Here is an 18,550-nt window from a genome sequence, read left to right on the forward strand (position 1 = left end):
CCTCGGTACTGTCTGGTCCCGCCCACAACAGGCGTGTATTCTCTTTAGACACCCCCGCCTGTTCAGGACCAATGAGAGCCTGTCGCGCAGGCCCCCTCCGCCAATAGGGGTGCAGAAGGTTTGGAAGGGGCAGGGCCTTCTCTGCTTTTCAGCCCGAAGCATAGCCCCCGGCTCTTAGAGGAAGATAGGGTGGAAGAAGACACTCCACACCCCGCAAACCTCCCTAATCTTTTATTGGATTTTCGAGAAGCCACCTTGCAAGACTAGAGCCTGACCCTAGAGTCTCAAATCCGCCCAGATATCCACTAGCTCCGCCCTGGAACTCTTATTCTAGCTCATTTCTTAGAACTCTTGTTTATTCTATCTACGCCCGCCCCCAGGGCTCTTAACTCCACCCCCAGAATCCTGAGGGGGGAGTTAAAGTTCTATTCCCGCCCCCAGAGCTTTTGGCACCGCCCCCTAAGCATCTCAGGGCGATGGTGCTTGGCCCAGAGCCCTTGACTCGGCCTCCTGATAGGATTGGCTCCGCCCCTTAAGTTTATACCCCTACCCCCAAGTCTGTTAGTCCCTCCCTAACCTTTCCTTCCACTTTCCTATTGGCCGCCCCAGGCCCTTAGCTCCTCCCCTACAGCGTTCATCTCCCATAACGTTGTTATCCAGTCCGGGTTTTGACAAAGGCCCAGCTGTGATGCCTGGATGGCTGGCGGTGTCAGTCGGAGGCGGCTCCGAAGTTGGGGGGAGAGGGGAGGGTAGAAACGCTGACAATGGACTTAAAGAATACTGGATCACCTTCTCCAAGTCTCCATTGAGGGTCAGCACCTAGAAATGACCCAGAATATGCTTTATAGCGGTGGGAAGTGAGCCCAAAGCAGAAGAGATTTGCCTCTGGATGGACACAAGCAGGCCTTGGAAGCCCAGGGCTTTGGAACCAAACTGGCCTGGGTTTGAATCCTGACTCCACCAGTTTCTGATTGTGACCTTGAGTCTCAGTTTCCACATCTGGAAAGTGGGGGGTCATATCGTGCCTACTTCTTTCATTCATTTGAAAGTTTGGGGACTTTCCTGGTGGCGCAGTGATTGAGAATCCGCCTGCCAATGCAGGGGTCACGTGTTCGATCCCTGGTCCGGGAAGATCGCACATGCCATGGAGCAGCTAAGCCAGCGTGCCACAACTACTGAGCTTGTGCTCTAGAGACTGCGAGCCACAACTACTGAGCCTGCATGCCACAACTACTGAAGTCCACGCACCTACAACCTCGCAACAAAAGAAGCCACTGCCAGGAGAAGCCCTCGCACCGCAACGAAGAGTAGCCCCTGCTCTCCGCAGCTAGAGAAAGCCTGCGTGCAGCAACGAAGACCCAACGCAGACAAAAATAAATAATAAATAAATAAATAAATAAATAAATATGTTTACTGAGTGCCTATTATGTGCCAAGCTCTGTTCTAAGTGCTGGAGTTTCAGTGATAAGCAAGTCAGCCCCAGAGTTTGCCCTCGTGGTCTGTGCAGCTTGCGGAGGAAGTAAACCACAATACAGAAAACAAGTAAATAGTAATAGCTAACATTTATTGAGCACTTACTATGTGCCAAGCACTCAGTTATTTTCATCACCAGTTTACAGATAAAGAAACAGGCACAGAGCTCATAAGATAATTTCAGGTCCTGGCATTACAGAGATAAGATAGAGTGATATGGTCAGGGATGGGAGGGTGAGGCTAATTTAGAGAGAGTGGGGCCAGCGAAAGTCTTTCTGAGGAAGTGACATTTGAGCTGAGATGTAAATGACAAGAAGAAAGCAGTCACACAAGGTGGGGTGGGGGTGGGGGTAGGAAGTAGCTTCCCACGTAGAGGGAAGAGTAAGTGCAAAGGTCCAGAGGTAAGTATGAGTTTGGCATATTCCTGGGGCAACAAGAAGACCGGTGAGGATGGAGCTGTGGAGGAGGAGGAGAGCAGGAGGTAGATGAGGTCAGGGAGGTAATGGGCCTGCAGATCTTGCAGGACCTCGAAGATTGTGGGCAGATGTTGGCGGTTTGTCACTGTATCCTCCTGTAAGCCCTAGTGAGGCCACCTATGTAAATCACACATGAGAACAGTGCCTGGCACACAGTAGGCACACATAAATGACAGCAACCCCTATTCATTTCTCAGTGAAACCTACTATATAAGATCAATAACGGGTTCCAAGTGATGACCAAAATAGACGTGGGCCATTATCCTTCTACGATCACAGCTAACTGTGTCACTGACAGAAACAATGCAGGAACTCAGATTTCCTGCTTCCCAAACACCCATTTCTCCCACCCTCCACCTCCCTGAGCTCCAATTCTAGGAGAGGGGAAATCAGACTCCTACATACAGAACAGTGTGCAGCAGGCTGCAATGTGCTAAGGGCTGTTACCGGAGCGTCCCCAGAGGCCTGTGGGAGCCCAAGGGAATTCAGATCCTGAAGGCTCTTGTGTGTTGGGGGTGGGAAGTGCAACCAGGTTGTGAATGAAGGAACCACAGCGGGAGGAGTTTAGGCTGGTGGGTTGTTGGGGCAGGTGACACACAAAGATGAGTCAGTCCTTGCTCTGTGTGCATACAGTGACCTTGGCCCAATAGCTTGGCTTTTCCTTCTCTGCCAAATGGGAGTCATCCCACCACCCACTTCCCAGGGGAGAAGAGCAGGTTCAGTGAGCTCATGCCTGTTAAGTGCTGCTCGGCACAGTGGGTTTTGGGTAAGGCTAATAGAGCTAGTTTTATTACAAGTGCTTTCTCAGATAGATGTTAAAGGCCCCGGGTGACAGGAGGGGGGAGGGGGCAGCTTTGCCAGGGGGCTGGGAGCAGGGCTCACCGTCATGCTTTGTCTTTTCTCTCTGCCTCTAGGTTTCCTTCTCTCTCTTCTAGGTTTCCAGCTGCTTTTCTCTCTCATCTCTGTCTCTCTTTATGTCTCCGTCTGGAAATTGGGTCCTTGATGTATCACTTATGAGCTAAGTCACCTTGAGCAAGTTACTGCCTCTCTCTGAGCCTCAGTTTCTTCTTCTGGAAAATGGAAATGAAAATGCCTCTGTTACAGGTCTGTTATGAGGATCAAGTGAGATACGTATATGTAAAATGCCCAATATATGGTACAATCATTATTATTCATTAGCCTGATTTGGGACTGATTTTTTCTCAGCCTCTTTTTTTTTTTTTTTTTTTTTTTTTGACCATGCCGCGTGGCATGCAGGATCTTAGTTCCCCGGACAGGGATCGAACCCATAGCCCCTGCAGTGGAAGTATGGAGTCTTAACCACTGGACTGCCAGGGAAGTCCTTTCCTCTGTCTTTCTGACTCTTTCTTTCTTTGTGTTTCTCTTTCTACCTCTCCTTCTGTTAGTCTGTCTCCCTAAGTCTATACCTGGGCTGGGAGCTCCATGAGGGCAGGGCAAGGGCTATCTTGGCCATCCAGGCCCCCAGCATCACCAAGCCCAGGGCCTGATATATAACAAGTACCCAATAAAGTAAATTGAATCCAGCTCTGTGCCGAACCCGTGTTGGGTGATGCTGGGGACCCAGTAGTGACTGAGACAGCCCCAGCCCTGCCCTCGCAGAGCTCATGGTTTAGGAGAAGAAATCATTATTTGTTGAGTGACTGAGCTAATTTTGAGGTGGCTTGGAAGACTTGACCAAAATTGTGTGGAAGTATGTGAGGCGGAAAAAACTGCTGGAACCGAGGTTGGGGGGCTGGAAAGGGTTTGAAGAGTCGGGAAGTGATGGAGAGAAGGCTGGAGAGCTCAGCAAAGGCCTGGAAGGCTGTGAGAGGAGCCTGAGGGAGCCATGGCAGGTTCTGAGCAGGAGAGGGACAGGGACAGGTTTGTGCTTTAGCAGGACCACTGTCACTGCCTGGCTGCTCTGGGGAGGTTGGGGGATGGATGGAAAGGAGAAGGACACGACTGGGGCAGCAGAACAGGGAGAGAAGGGTCCTGGATCAGAGTAGGGGCTGGGAGGAGAGGGAGGAAGAGCCAGATTCTAAAAACCAGGAAAGGGGACTTCTCTGGCGGTCCAGTGGTTAGGACTCCACGCTTTCACTGCCGAGGGCACGGGTTCGATCCCTGGTCGGAGAGCTAAGATCCCACAAGTCGCATGGTGTGGCCAAAAAATAAAATTAAAATTAAATAATATAATATAAAACAAAGTAAGTACAAACCAGGAGGAAAATGCCAGCCTGCTCTCCATGACGCTAGAAAATGGGCTTGAGGGATGGCCCACCACCACCAGGGGGCAGCCAGGGCTCCAGGTTTGAATGTCTCAGAGGCTCCTCCCAGGGGCAGGGAGCATTGCTCCTTGATCTGGAGGTGGTGGCAGGTGGGAGCTGTCTTTGGGGCCCCAGCGGAGAGCCCCTCTGCTCTCCTGCCCTCCCATCCTGGCCTCTTGGTTCCCTGGAGCCCTCAGTCCACCAGCAAGAGATTATGTCAACACAGCCCCGCTGCTTCTGCCCGGGACAATATTTGCCCTCAGGATCTGGGAAGGTTGCTATGGAGACTGGGGACGTGCTGCAGGAGGGTGGGGGGCAGTGAGGGGGGAGAGGCAGGGTCAGGGGAAGCACCCCCCCTCCTGGAAGAGGGTGAAGGGAGCCAGGCCTCATCTCTGTCTCATCTCTATCTGATTGTGTCTTTGAGAGTTTATCCCCATCCTCATTTATCTGTGTTCCAAGTCTGTCTCTCTGGACCGTTTCTTCATCTCTGTCTCTGATTATCGCTCTGATACCTGTCTCTGGGTCTCTGTCTCTCAGGTCTCCTCTCTCTGAGTCTCTTTCTCTGCCCTTTTACTCTCTCTCTCTCTCTCTTTAGGTTCCCATCCCTAGGTTTCTCCACGTCTCTGTGTCTCTCTTGGTATTATGTCTCTATGTCTCGGTCTCTCTTCGGGTCTTGTCTCTGTCTTTCTGGGTCTCATGTCCTTCTTTGTCTCTGTCTCTCTCTTGAGTCCCATGTTTTTTGTGTTGGTCTCTCTAGGCCCCCATCTCTGGATCTCTGTCTCTGGGTTCCTGTCTTTCTCTGGATCCTATGTATGTGTGTGTGTGTCTCTCTCTGGGTTTCTGTCTTTCAGGCCTTGTCTCTCCGCAGTCCCCAGGGGGCCATCTTGGCCTCCCATTTCTGGCCTCAGTCCCTATGGGGCCCCCCTCTCCCCATCTCTCTCTGCCTCATTTCTCCTGCACCATCTGCCGGCACTCCAGGCCCCTGCCTGCTCCCCACAGGCTCTTCTTGGCCAGGCAGCCCCATGGGGGGAGGCACAGGTCCCCCAGCTTCATCCTGAGGTGGGGGGAGCACTGCCTGGTCAGGCCTGGGGTGGAGGGAACAACAGCCTGGAGACCCGGGACCAGGGGACATGGAGAGAGAAAAACAGACAGACACCCTGAGAGGAGATAGGAAAAGAGGAATGAGAAAGGAGAAAGCTTCAAGACAGGCAAGAAGAGACTGACCTGGAGAATGGAGTGAGCAAGAGAGATGAGGAGGGGGCGAAAGGGAACCTGGAGGGAAGAGAAAAGACAGTCTAGCCGACAAGAGCAGAAGACAGACAAACTGAGTGCGGGCTTAGAGGAAAGGAGAAAGGAGACATTCAGACTGAGGAGAGAGGAGATGGCGTGGAGAGAGATGGATGATAGAGAGAGAAGAACAGGGGGACAGGGCAGGGCTGCTTCTCTGCCTGCAGCTTCCAGAAGCGCTGAGCGTGGGGATGGGGGAGGGCCCCTGTGGCCACCCCTGTGGCCCTGGTGCCTCCTCCCCAGACCCTGGGAGACTGTAAAAGCCCTCAGGAGGGCTGAGATGGGCAGGGGTCCAGTCGGGGACCCAGGCATCACCCCTCCTGTCCTTCACGCCCACCCCCCACCCAGTGCTCTGTTCTGCCCTGTGCTTTCCCAGAGGGACTTGATGAGGGAGGGGCGAGGGGCTCTGAGCCCCGCTGCTCATCTCCCGGCTCCTGCCTTGGTTATCTTTCCTCAGGGTCCCCGTCTTTCAGGCTCTCTCTCCCTCCACCCCTCCCCATCTCCATCTTCCAATTTGTATCTATTCTCTCTCTGTCTTTCTCCTCTCTTGGTCCCTGTTTTCTCTCCCCTGTTTTGTTTTGTTCTCTCTCTCTCTCTCTCTCTCTCTCTCTCTCTCTCTCTCTCTCTCTCTCTCTCTCTCGGTATTTCTCTCTACTTTTTTGTCCTTTTCTATTTCTTTCTCACTATCTGTCTCTCTTAGTCTCTGTCGTCTCTGCCTCTTCCTGTCTCTGCCTTTCTCTGCCTGTCTCTGGTTTTTCTTGGTCCTTGGTTTCTTTTCCTGTCTCTCTCACCACCTCAGTTCCTCTCCCCTGCTTCCCCCTCCTGCCCCCAGCCTCTCTCCTCCCACTTTCCAGCCTCCCCCCACCTTCCCATCCCTAGCAAGTGACCCCCAGGCCCTCTTGAGGCCAAGAAGAGACTCCCTCCCAACTCCAGCCTCTTCCCGAGGTGCCGGGCAATCTCAGACCCCTCCCCTCTCCACTTCAACTGAGCCTTTCCCAGGACCCAGAGGGCGCCAGGAATGTGGGGCAGAGAGCAGGGAGGCCAGCTGGAGGTCAGGAAGCCAGGACCCACCCATGTCAACCCCCCTCCCCCAGACTGGTCTCCTTTTAGCCTCTGGTGCTGGATCTCACGCCACCCTTACTCCCTGCCCCTCCCGGGGCCTCTGGGCCTCAGTTTCTCCTCTGCAAAATGGGCAGGCTCACCTCTGTCCCATTTACCTCACAGCTCCCCAGGGAGTGTGTGCTCGTGAATGTTACTAGTATGATTAACGTGCAGGAATTGGTGATTTGTATTAAAGGGGGAAGCGAGTGCTGAGAGCCGGGACGCAGTTTCTAAGCCAAATATTCTCCGCATTTCAGAGCAACGGAAAAGACTGAAAGTGGAGATTGTGAGGGGGCGTGCGATTCAGTGGTGACTGTGACCAGATCACGTGAGGCTATGGGTTCGTGTGTGATCATGGGATGATGATGTGTGATCCTGTGGAAAACTGTGTGACTGTGTGTGACTTGTGAGTGCAGGTGAGGCTGTGATGGAGCGTTGTATGTTTGTATGACCTTAGCACTGGATGTGACTGAGGATGACAGTGTGACAATGTGACACCAGGAGCTCATGAGAGTGTGCCTTAGTGACACTGGGGGAATGTGTGTTGTTGGAATATGACTGTGGACTCTGTAGGTGATTATGTGAAGTGTGTGACTCGATGTGTGAGTGTGTTAATGGGTGGAGTTGTGTAACATTGTGTGTTACCTTCAGATCACGTCATTAAAGGATTGCATGACTGCGTGAGGAACCATATAACTGTCTGCTTTTATTTCGTCGACCATCATTCTTTGAGCCTCTGCTCTATGCCCCAACCTGTGCTGAGTGATGCTGGGGACCCAGTGGTGACTGAGATGCCCTGGCCCTGTCCTCAAGGGGCACACAGGCCAGTGAGGGGAGACAGACAGTGTTTGTGATGTGACCTAGTGATGGTGTGAATGTGTGTGTGATGGACACTGTATCATTGGGACTGTGGGAAGCTGTGATTGTGTTTCCGTGTGAGCAGAGGAGTCCACGCCCCAGGTATGTGGCTGCGTCACTGCGAATGACTGTTAGCCTGTGGGGGAGAGACTTTGGGTCTCTGGGTGTGACGCTGGATTGTAGGACTGTGAATGAACATGAAGAACATGTTCTGTGAGGAACAGTGTGTGAGATTCTGTGTCATGCCTCCCTGCGGCTGGGTGTATGGGATTGTGCGTGACACTGTGTGTGACTGCGACTCCGTGTGCAGTGGCTGAGTGGGGCGGGTGGGACAGTGTGAGAGGCTGTGCACCCTGGGAGGGGGGGTCCTCAGGATGATGACAGTGACTGTTCTCCCACGTGACCCTTGGCTGTGAGTGGCTGTGACACTCACACGCAACTGGCCCCCTGTGCTGGGTCTCTGCCCCGAGCTCCCCCTTCCTGTTCCTTGGCCCGCCCTGGCCCCGCCCCCTCCCACCACCCTAGGCTGTCACCTCTTCCAGAGCCCAGGCGAGGCAGTGGAGGCAGCAGCGTCAGAAGCAAGGGATCGAGAGGAGGGCTGGGGACAGGTGAGGGCTCCCCCCATCCCAGTCCGTTCCCCCTGCCACACGTCCCCCTCAAGTCTCTGGGCCCCTCTTTCTGCATTTCTTAGCCTGTGCTTTTGTCCCTCCGCCCCTCTGTGCCCACAGTCTATATCCTCCTTCTGTCTGTCTCTCAGCATCTCTGTCTCCATGTCTCACAATCTCTGTTTAGCCTCTAGATAGCTCTGTATCTCTGCCTCTTTCTCCCATTCTCTGTATCTCTCTCCACGTCTCTATCTCCTCTTTGTCTCCTAGCCCACATTTTTGTCTCTGTCTTCCTCTGCCTTTTGGTTTCTGGTCTCTTGCTGTGTGTCTCATCCTGTCTGTCTCTGTGTCTCTCAGTCTCTATATTTGTCTCATGTCTCTGTGACTCTGTGTCTTTCTGGGGCTCCAACCGAGATCCTCCTTGCTTTCCCCTTTCCCTACATGGTGCCGGCTGTGGGGTGTTGGGGGTTAGACCGATTTCCAGGCATCTGGACCCCTGCAGACCTAAGAGGGTCTGATGCCTCTCTGGTCCCTAGGAGACGATTGTCCCGCTGACTCTGGGTTTTATCCACAGTAGGGAAAGTTTGATACGGTCGGGTTCCTATCCGCGATTTGAAAACCCTTTGGGAGAGTGGGAACTTCAAGAGTCATTTCAAGCTCCGTGCCCGCCTCTCCAAGGTGGTCTCCAGGTTCCCCGGAGTCTCTAGGTCTATACTCCGGGTGACACTGGCGCTTTTGCCCAGCGCGGCTCTAAGGCAACCGCACTCTCAGCAAACACCCCCCTTCTACCGCCGCTGCCCCAGAAACAGCCGGGAGCGGGCCCGGGAGTCAGGTGTTGGATCTCGGTCTCCGCCCACTCCTCACCACTCCCGCCCCCCGCCCCAAATCACCACTCTTGGGGGAGGGGGCGCTGCCTCCGGGTACTTGAATCCCTCTGCGTGGTGGCGCTGGGGCTGGGGGAGGGGGGCGGCGGCTCCTGATTCTGCCCTCGGACCCCCAGAGCCGGCTGCCCTTGCGTGACCGGACCCGTCGCCCCCCATGCCCTGCCTCTCACACGATGCCGAGCTGTCCACCCTGGTGGCTGCTACTGCTGCTCTCGCTGTCGGAGCCGCTGCTCCGGAGGGCGGAGGTGAGAACCCGAGGAGCCAAGGAGCTCAAGGCTTGGAGGGATGTCTGGGGCCGGCTTTTACGGCTTATCCCACTGGGAAGATTGTTTTAAGACCTCGCCGCCTCCTTCCCGTAAATTTCCTGAAGGTTTTCAGTTCCCCACAGCAACTCCCCTGGTGGTTTCTAGGCACCCCTCAAGACTTAGAAGAGGTTTCTAAGCCACCCAAGACTCCTGAGCAAAACAGGACAGCCCCTCCAAGTCCCTCTAGGGTGTTTCTGGCCCTCAGGAACCACGCTGCCTGGGAGCAGGGGTCAGCGCGGGGCGGGTTTGGGGGGGTCCACCTTTCTCTCTTTTTGTAGGCAGGCTCTGAGGGGCAGACGGCGGGAGAGCTGTACCAGCGTTGGGAACGGTACCGCAGGGAGTGCCAGGCGACACTGGAGGCTGCGGCGCCCCCAGCAGGTGTTACTGGGGTGGAGATCTGGGAGCAAGAGAAGGTCTGGGGCTGAGAGGGGTGGGCTTGAGGCCGGCCTAGGACTGATCCGCGGGGCCTGAGAGAAGTCTGTGTTAAATGTGGGCGGCGTGGGAGTGGCCTGAGATGAACCTTGAAAAGGGAGGGGTCTTGGGCGAGGCCTATACTAGGTGGGTGGGACCTAGAGTGGACCGCGAAGAGGGAGTTTGGGGTGGAGCCTAGGAAGGGCCTTGCAGAGTGGGAAGCATCTGCGGCGGGAACTTGCTTGGTGGAAGGAGCCCAGAGCAGGGTTCGGAAGGTGGGCGGGGCCACAGCTGGTGGGAGGAGCTGTGACGGAGCAGGGACCCGACCACTCCAGGTGGGCGGGGCTGGGGCAGGGCTTGTGTGTGGAAGGCGGAGAAGTATTGGGCGAGAGGTACAGAAGGTCCACCCGACATCTGGCCCCCACGCCCACCCCAGGCCTCGCCTGTAACGGGTCCTTTGATATGTACGTCTGCTGGGACCACACTGCACCCAATGCCACTGCCCGTGCGTCCTGCCCCTGGTACCTGCCCTGGAACCGCCATGGTGAGCTGCCTCGTGGACACCGGGCCCTCCCCTGACACAAATAGCTCTCTTTTAACCCTGACCCCAGACACCACTGCCCCGCAGCAATCCTGCTCCTCTTTGTCCGGCTGGGTGTCTCCTTCTGTCTGTCCACCCCTGGCTGGGTCACCGCATAATGCCCCTTCTCTGTCTCTGTATCTCTCTGAGGACCACAACGTTCTTATTTTCTCTCCTTTTCATGAGTCTGTTTCTGCACATCTTGGTCTTCCTTGCCTAACTAGCTGTGTGACCTAGGGTAGTTTATTTAATTTCTTTACGTCTCACTTTCCTCGTTTGTAAAATGATGTTTATGATAGTACCAAGTTCACAGGCTTGTTATGAATATTAAATTAATTGATACGTGTATAATGCTACATAAGGGTTTATCATCATCATATCACTGGATCTCTCTCTGCCTTCGTCTCACAATTTGTCTTTCTGCCTCCATCTCTGTGCCTCTGATCCCCTCCCTTGTTTCCCCACAGTGGCTGCAGGCTTTGTCCTCCGCCATTGTGGCAGTGATGGCCAATGGGGACCTTGGAGAGACCATTCTCAGTGTGAGAACCCAGAGAAGAATGGGGTTTTTCAGGTAAGAAGAGGTGAGGGATTCAGGGTAGGATGTCCAGACATAGGCAGAAAGCAGCCTCAGACAGAGCCTCAAACCCCTGGTACTGTTCAGGACTCTGGGTTCCAAGTGATAGAAATTCAGGTCCTTGTTTGAAGGAGAAAGAAAAAGAAATATATTGGCTTCTGTGATTGAAAAGTATAAGGCTACAGCTTCAGGCAGAGCTGGATCTGGGTGCTAAAATGATGTAGTTGGGAATCTCACCATATTGTTCCTCTGTTTTTCTGTATGATGGTGTCCTCTTCTCTGTGGAGTGGAAAAGGTGGCTCTCACTGGCACCAGGCTCACATTCCACCTACCAAGCAACAATGTAGGAAGACTGAGTTTTTGTCTCAATAGCTCTAACTTTATGTCCCAGGACTGACTGTCATTGGCCTGATTTGGGTCATATAACTGCCCTCTACTAATCGTTGTGTGTGTGTGTGTGTGTGTGTGTGTGTGTGTGTGTGTGTGGTGTAGTGTTAGATAGAATGCTTTGATTGGCTGGTCACATGCCCAGACTTGGAGTTGAGGGGCGGAGTGCCCCACTCAGACAATGGTAGGTGGATCCCCAAAGGAACACTGGGGTGTGGGGTACAAAGAGCAGATATCTCTCCAGCACCTTTGTGGCCCTAGGGGAAGAACTGAGCTCTGTTTCTGGGTCTTCCTGCCCCACCCCCAGGACCAAAGGCTCAGCTTGGAGCGGCTGCAGGTTGTGTACACCGTGGGCTACTCCCTGTCCCTTGCCACACTGCTGCTCGCCTTGCTCATCTTGAGTTTCTTCAGGTGGGAGCCCCAGCCCTGAGCGGAGGCAGCAGAGACTGGGCTTCAGTTCTCCCAGTAAGATGGGGTAGTCAGGCTCCACCGGCAACAAGCATTTAATGGTGGTTCCGTGGGAAGGGCTGGGGGGTAGTTTAAGGGACTCTGTGTGGCCAAGGCCAGGTCCTCAGACTGCCTTCCCAATCCCCCAGGCGGCTGCGCTGCACTCGCAACTACATCCACATCAACCTGTTCATGTCTTTCATGCTGCGGGCAGCAGCCATCCTCACCCGAGACCGTCTGCTTCCTCCACCTGGCCCCTACCCTGGGGATCAGGCTCCTATCCTGTGGAACCGGGTGAGCACCGTCTCTCTCTTTCTCAAATTGGGATTCTCTCTCCTCTGGTGAGGCCAGAGGGTTTCCATTCCATTTACTACCTCCTACCCTATCGACAGTTAATCTCTCTTGACCCTTCCAACACAATTGGAGAGGGACACTCCCAACTCGGCCTCCCCCATCATTGAACTCTCCCACCCCATCACCTCCTCTATTGGAATTTTCCATTCCCGTTCTCTCAGTATCTCACCCATCGTTGGACTTTCGCACCAATGAGAGAAATCCCCTGCTAGAGGTGAGAAGGTGGCAGGATGGGAGAAACTAACTAGTGGGGGGATTTGGTAGATACCAATTTGTTCCTGAGAGACAAGGTGGGAGAGACTAAACTCTAGGGACAGCGGGGAGGAAACCTATTAAGTTGGGCCATACCAATTGTTAAAAAGCCAAGGGGTGGGAGAGTCCATATGCTGGCGGGACATGAGAGAAAACTTTTGAGAGGTGGAGTAGTTGAGTGGAATTCTTAGAAGGAGATGGGGTGGGAGAGGCCATATTTGGGGGGATCTGGGGGGAACTCTGATAGCAAGATGTAAGATACCAATTAAAGATGTTAGAGTGGGAGAGTTCATATAGGGAAAGAGAATAGGGCGAGAGAAACCAAAACGACATCATCCTTTGGTGATATAGAATGAGAGGAGTATATTTGATGTCAAGAGACGACAAGAGATGGGGGTGGAGGGGGCCCTGACTGCCCCCTTCTCTTGTCTGGCCACCCCCTAGGCCCTAGCTGCCTGTCGCACGGCCCAGATCTTGACCCAGTACTGCGTGGGTGCCAACTACACGTGGCTGCTGGTGGAGGGCATCTACCTGCACAGCCTCCTGGTGCTTGTGGGAGGCTCCGAGGAGGGCCACTTCCGCTGCTACATGCTCCTCGGCTGGGGTGAGCCCCGACCCTGTCCCCTGCCCAGCCCAGCGCGCCTCCCCTCTCCCCAGCTACCCTGCTGGTCTACCTCAGGTGGTCTCCTCTCCTCTCTAGGCTTCTGCCTCCCCTTCCCGGCGGGGGAATTCCTCGGGTCTTGGGCCTGGCGGGGCCCGTGCGCGCTCTGACAGCTGCGGCGGGGTGGGGGGCGGGGGTTGGGTCTGCACAGGGGCCCCCGCACTTTTCGTCATTCCTTGGGTGATCGTCAGGTACCTGTACGAGAACACGCAGTGAGTCGTGGGTCTGGGGCGGGGCTTGGGAGGTGGGCGGAGCTTTGAGGGACGCGGGAGGGGTGCGATGGAAACGTGGGGAGGTTCTAATTGCACCCAGGGACCTGGGTGGGTTCTGAAGGAACAGGTCGCTTAGCAAGTTGGGTTCCAGGACTACGGGAAGGGGAGGGATGAGGGCTGGGCCTAAGTAGTAGCGGGCGGGGCTTTAAGGAAATGTGGGTGTGGCGTTAAGGAAGGTGGGCGGGGCCTGGGAGTTCAAGTGCTTAATTCGTCGAGCCTAAGGTTTTCTGTCCCTTAGCTCTACTCCCCCTCCTCCAGGTGCTGGGAGCGGAACGATATCAAGGGCATTTGGTGGATTATAAGGACCCCTATCCTGCTAACCATCTTGGTACGGCCGGCCCCACCTCTTTCAGGCTGGTCTCAGGGATTTCCTGTCCTGGGAAGCCGGGGCGGTGGGGGGTAGGCCTGAGAGGGGGGAACTGGCTCAGTCTCTCTCTCTCTCCCCCCGCAGATTAATTTTCTCATCTTTATCCGCATCCTTGGCATCCTCGCGTCAAAGCTGAGGACGCAACAGATGCGCTGCCCAGACTACCGACTGAGGTGAAGGAGGGCAGTGGGGACGGAGGGGAAGGTGGCTGGGTGCAAGATGGGGGACCCAGGGCCGTGGGACCACTGCCACCCTCTACCCCCAGGCTGGCTCGCTCCACGCTGACGCTGGTGCCCCTGCTGGGCGTCCACGAGGTGGTGTTTGCTCCTGTGACTGAGGAACAGGCCCGGGGTGCCCTGCGCTTGGCCAAGCTCAGCTTTGAGATCTTCCTCAGTTCTTTCCAGGTGCTTAAGCAGGGTGCAGGGGCTACGCCCTTTGACTTGGGGCCCTCCTACTCAGAGGGGCACGAGGGTTACAATCATCCTCTGGCGCAGCCACAGAATGGGGTGTGAAGATGGGATTTTGTTCATTCATTCTACACAAAATACTGAGCTAGCGCCGTCCCCGGGCTGGGGAAGCAGCAGAGAGGAGACAGGAGACCAGGCAGCCCCAGCAGTACTGCCTCCCGGTTAAGATAGAGGGCTTTGAGGCCAGCCAGGGCTGGGGCCAAATTTGGGTTGTCACTCCCAGCTCTGTGGCCTTCACCTCAGGGCCAGGGCAAGGGTGAGGCATCTGAAGTACCTAAAGCGCAAATTTTAAGGAAGTGCTCCCTGAAGTTGAAGGCCCACCCTGTCCGTGCTTGCCCTACCCTAGCCTCCACCCTGCTTTTTACCTTGTTGGGCCTCAGTTTTCTCATCTCTAAAGTGGGGACAATACTTGTCTCATTTCATAAGGCTGTTCATTCATTACATTCAGCAAAACTTTATTGAGCACTTACTATGTACCAAGCACTCTTCCAGGCTTACTATGGGGATACAGCCAAGAACCAAATGGTGCCTGCCCTCTAGTGAGAGAGACAGATGCTGAAGATACTATATAAGTAAAATATACAGAATGTCAGATGGTGAGACATGCCTAAAGGAGAGGGGAAGAAAGCAAGAAAACAGAGATGAGGAGCCAACAAAGAAGGATGGGGTTATAGACAGGGGGTCAGGGAAGGCCTCGCTGAAAAGACACTGGAGCAGAGACCCAAAGATGAGGGAACAAGCCAGGAAGATATTTGGGGAAAATGTTCCAGAAAGAGAAATGTGAAGTGCAAGATCCCTGAGGTGGGAGAGAGTACCTGTCATGATGGAAGAAGGTCAGCATGCCTCAGCAGGGGGAGCCAGTGAGACCAAGCGGGGGTGGTGGTGGGGGGAAGGACAGAGGTGAGATACCTGGGCAGATCCTTGAGCCAAACGAGGACTTTGGCTTTTCCTCTGAGTGAGGTGGGAGCCAAGAGGGCAGAGGGACGTGATCAGAGTTAGATATTAAAAGGATCGTGGAAAGTGATAAGAAATATCTTAATAATTACACATAAAATAATTGTCTTGCATTAATATATCAATTACTTTCTTAATTATAAATATACTTTATATTTATTTAAATTTATATTTAAAATATGTATAAATTTATATAAATATAAAACTAATTCTTTATTAAAGTTTATAAGTAGGGAATTCCATGGCGGTCCAGTAGTTAGGACTCCGTGCCTTCACTGATGAGGGCCTGGGTTCGATCCCTGGTTGGGGAACTAAGATCCCACAAGCCGCACAGTGTGGCTAAATAAATAAAATCATGTAGTAAGTTATGATAAAATTCAGAAAAAGGTTTAACTATGTGCCACGCACTACGGCTTCTTGCATATTAATAATACCTCAATTCTCACGACCACCACTGTATTATTACTCCATTTTCCAGATAAAGAAACTGAGTCACAGAGGGGTTAAGCAGCTTACCCAAGTGGGGAAGAAAGTGGGGAAGCGGTGATCACATCCAAGCAGGCTCCCTCCCGGGTCACTTGTTCTTAACCTCCAGCCCTGATTGCTCAGCAAACTGGCGAGGGCAAGGGGGGATTCGGGAGCCAGGGAGAAGGTGACTGCAATAGTGTAGGACCAGGGTGGCGGCAGGCGAGGTGGTTTGGGGCCTGGAAGGGGTCAGAGCTCATTAAGGGGTGTTTATAACCCTGCCCCTGCCCCCAATTTAACACCGCACCTCCTCTGGCAGGGCTTTCTGGTCAGCGTCCTCTACTGCTTCATCAACAAGGAGGTAGGGAGAGCCCCGGCCCGCCGCCCACGCCCTCTGCCGGCCGCGCAGGGAATGGCGCGCCCCGCGCCGCCTCTGAGCGCTGTCCCGTTGCAGGTGCAGTCGGAGATCCGGCGGGGCTGGCACCAATGCCGCCTGCGCCACAGACTCGGCGAAGAGCCGTGCCAACCCCCCGAGCGCGCCTTCCGGACCCTGCCCTCGGGTTCCGGCCCCGGCCAGGTCGCCGCCGGCCGCGCTCTGTGCTCGAGGACACTCCCAGGTCCTGGGGGTGAGGCCAGCCATGTCTTAGAAAGTTACTGCTAGGCTGCGGGATTCTTGGGTCCATTCAATTAGCACGTATTTATTGAGCGCTTGCTGTGTACCAGGCCTGGTGTGGAGAGCGCTGGGGAAATGGGGAGGCGCGGGGGCGGGGGCGGAGGGGAAGGAAACAGAAGACAAGGTCCCTATTCTCCTAGAAATCACAACTGAGTGGGGAAACAGACCGTGAGGATAAACCAAGTTACATATACGCTGCGGAACGGCTTATAAAGAAAAGTTAGAAGGGGACCTAGTGTGGTCTGGGGCATCTCTGAGGAAGTGACATTTAAGCCATGCCTGAAAGAGGTGAAGGAGACACCTTTGGAAAGAATTCGCGGCGAGATTCTAGGCAGAAGGAAGCACATCTGCGAAGGCCCTGGGGCGGGAAGGAGCTTGGCGGTGTCTGAGGAACAGAGAGGAGGCCTGCGTGTCTGGAGTGGGGTGAGTCAGAGCCAACAGATGGAGAGAGAAGTGGGACAGGGCAGAAGAGTGGGAATTTTATTTCAGGTGCACTGAAGGTTCTTTGGAGCGGCTCCTAATGGAGTGGGCTAAGTTTTTTAAACAGATCCCTCTGTCTGCCCTCTGGGGCAACAGATTATTAGGGGCAAGGGTGGCAGCTGGGAGCCCAGGGAGGAGGCTAATGCAGGTGGGAGGTGATGTTGGCTGGACCAGGGTGGTGGCCACATAGGGTGTGAAACAGTTAGATTCTAGAGCTGTTTTAAAGGTAGAACTGAGAGGACTTGCCGAGGAAGGAGAGAAGCCAGGGAAGACTTCTCATTTGGGGCTGGAGAGAGGAAAGAGGGAGATGGGGTTCAGGGTGGGGAGAACCAATAGTGCTCTTTGGACATGTTAAGCTGGGAATAAGGGTCTGGAGCTCACAGGAGAGGTCAGAGTGAGAGACAGAAATATGAGTGGCACTGGGGTCCAGAGAGGAGGATTCTGTGTGTAGATATCAACATGGGCAATTCAGGGCAGGTGTCAGAGCTGAAACCTACATCCAGGGAGGCCAAGACCACTGCTAGCTGGAGTGTGTGGACACACATGTATACCCTTCTTGGTGGCTCCTGGGAACTAGGAGAATTAGGAGGAAAGCCAGCAGTCTCACTGTCGCTGGACCACCTGTACACATGCAAGACCCTCACTCCTAAATCCCTCCCCCACATAGACACACACTTAGATTCAGTTGGTACCTGGGTGTTGTCCATTCTTTTCCTTGGGGTCCCCAGCTCCCTGGACAGATATGGCCCATGGTCGCTGAACTCAGAGTCCTTTCAAGCATGTGGTCCTGCTGGGCCCCTCTTGTGGGTTCTGGGAAGGTGGGGGCCTAGGGCTGGGCCCTTGTAAATAAAGCATGAGAAACAGTTGTTTTTTGTGGGGGTGGGGGGTGGGAAAATCTTCTTGGCCAGGCCATAAGGGAAATGACAGAGGCGGGCTGTGTGGCCAGATGCCGGGGTTGGCCTTGCACCCTCTGGAGAGCAGTACTGCTCAACTTCAGCCACGTGTTGCCAAGAGATCATGGACACCATGCTGCCACCATCCTCCATGCCTAAGAGAACGTTCCCAGCTGGGAACGTTCATGTGATCTCCTGTTATTTAAACTATTTACAATGTGTATGATTAAAAATTGTGTGTGTGCCAAACATTTTCTGAGAGCTGCTTCTCCAGAAAGGTAGTGTAGAAATAATAAAGCTGCAGGAACCAGCCTAGTTCAAATCTTAGTTTTTGGCTACTGATTAGCTGTGTGACTTGGGGAAAATTCCTAACCTCTCTGTGCCTAAGTTTCACTTCTGGAAAATGGGAATAATGATGGTACCAACATCCTAGGGTTGCCTGAGATTCCAATGAGTAACTCTTAGGATACTGCCTGGTGCATGCAGCACACTTGGCCAGTTTGCCTAGTGCTTTTCCTGCAACCTGTTTTCACTTTCACTCACCGTAACGGAAGCGGGGATTAGAGACCATTTGGGCAGTGGGTTGGGTAAAGAGATGAGGAAATTCAGATTGATGCCAGGCAGGGGAGTCCTAGGCTAGAATCTTTGCTGCCAGCCTGCAAGGCAGGGAAAGGAATTCCTATTTCCCGGGGAGAACAGGAGGGATGTGGGGCAGGGATTCGAACTGTGACCCCGGGGCTTGTGCTGTCCCAGCTCCTGCACAAGAACCAAATCCTGGGGGTAAGTTTCCCGCGGCAGCATCATTCCCCACACTGTTATGGCTCCATCCTGCTCCCCGACAGTCATGAGGGCTTGGCTCCCTGGGTTTGAACTTGGCTCCATTGTCTCCTGAGCAATCCTGGGCAAGTCACCTACCTTCTCTGGGCCTCGGCTGTCTCATCTGTAAAATGGGGTACCTCTAGCATCTATCCCCCAGATGGTTGTTCAAATTAGATGTGAACCACTCAGTAAACATGAGCCTTTATTACCTCACAGCCATTGCCTTGCATGTGTCAGGCCT

The 18,550-nt window shown here is 54.0% G+C and overlaps 1 protein-coding gene across 1 annotated transcript; it reads left to right on the plus strand.

The window, feature by feature from the left end:
- Positions 1 to 9,121: 9,121 nt before the first annotated feature.
- On the plus strand, positions 9,122 to 16,133 carry GIPR (gastric inhibitory polypeptide receptor; the record flags this gene model as incomplete). The annotated part of the gene is made up of 12 exons (XM_079908095.1): positions 9,122 to 9,193; positions 9,532 to 9,631; positions 10,101 to 10,208; positions 10,712 to 10,815; positions 11,513 to 11,616; positions 11,802 to 11,946; positions 12,703 to 12,862; positions 13,071 to 13,131; positions 13,450 to 13,519; positions 13,643 to 13,731; positions 13,824 to 13,962; positions 15,764 to 16,133. 12 exons carry the CDS (start codon positions 9,122 to 9,124, stop codon positions 16,103 to 16,105), a joined length of 1,494 nt encoding a protein of 497 aa, XP_079764221.1. The 3' UTR covers positions 16,106 to 16,133.
- Positions 16,134 to 18,550: the final 2,417 nt, after the last annotated feature.

The sequence above is a fragment of the Stenella coeruleoalba genome (genome assembly GCF_951394435.1).
Source record: "Stenella coeruleoalba genome assembly, chromosome: 20".
Lineage (NCBI taxonomy): Eukaryota > Metazoa > Chordata > Mammalia > Artiodactyla > Delphinidae > Stenella > Stenella coeruleoalba.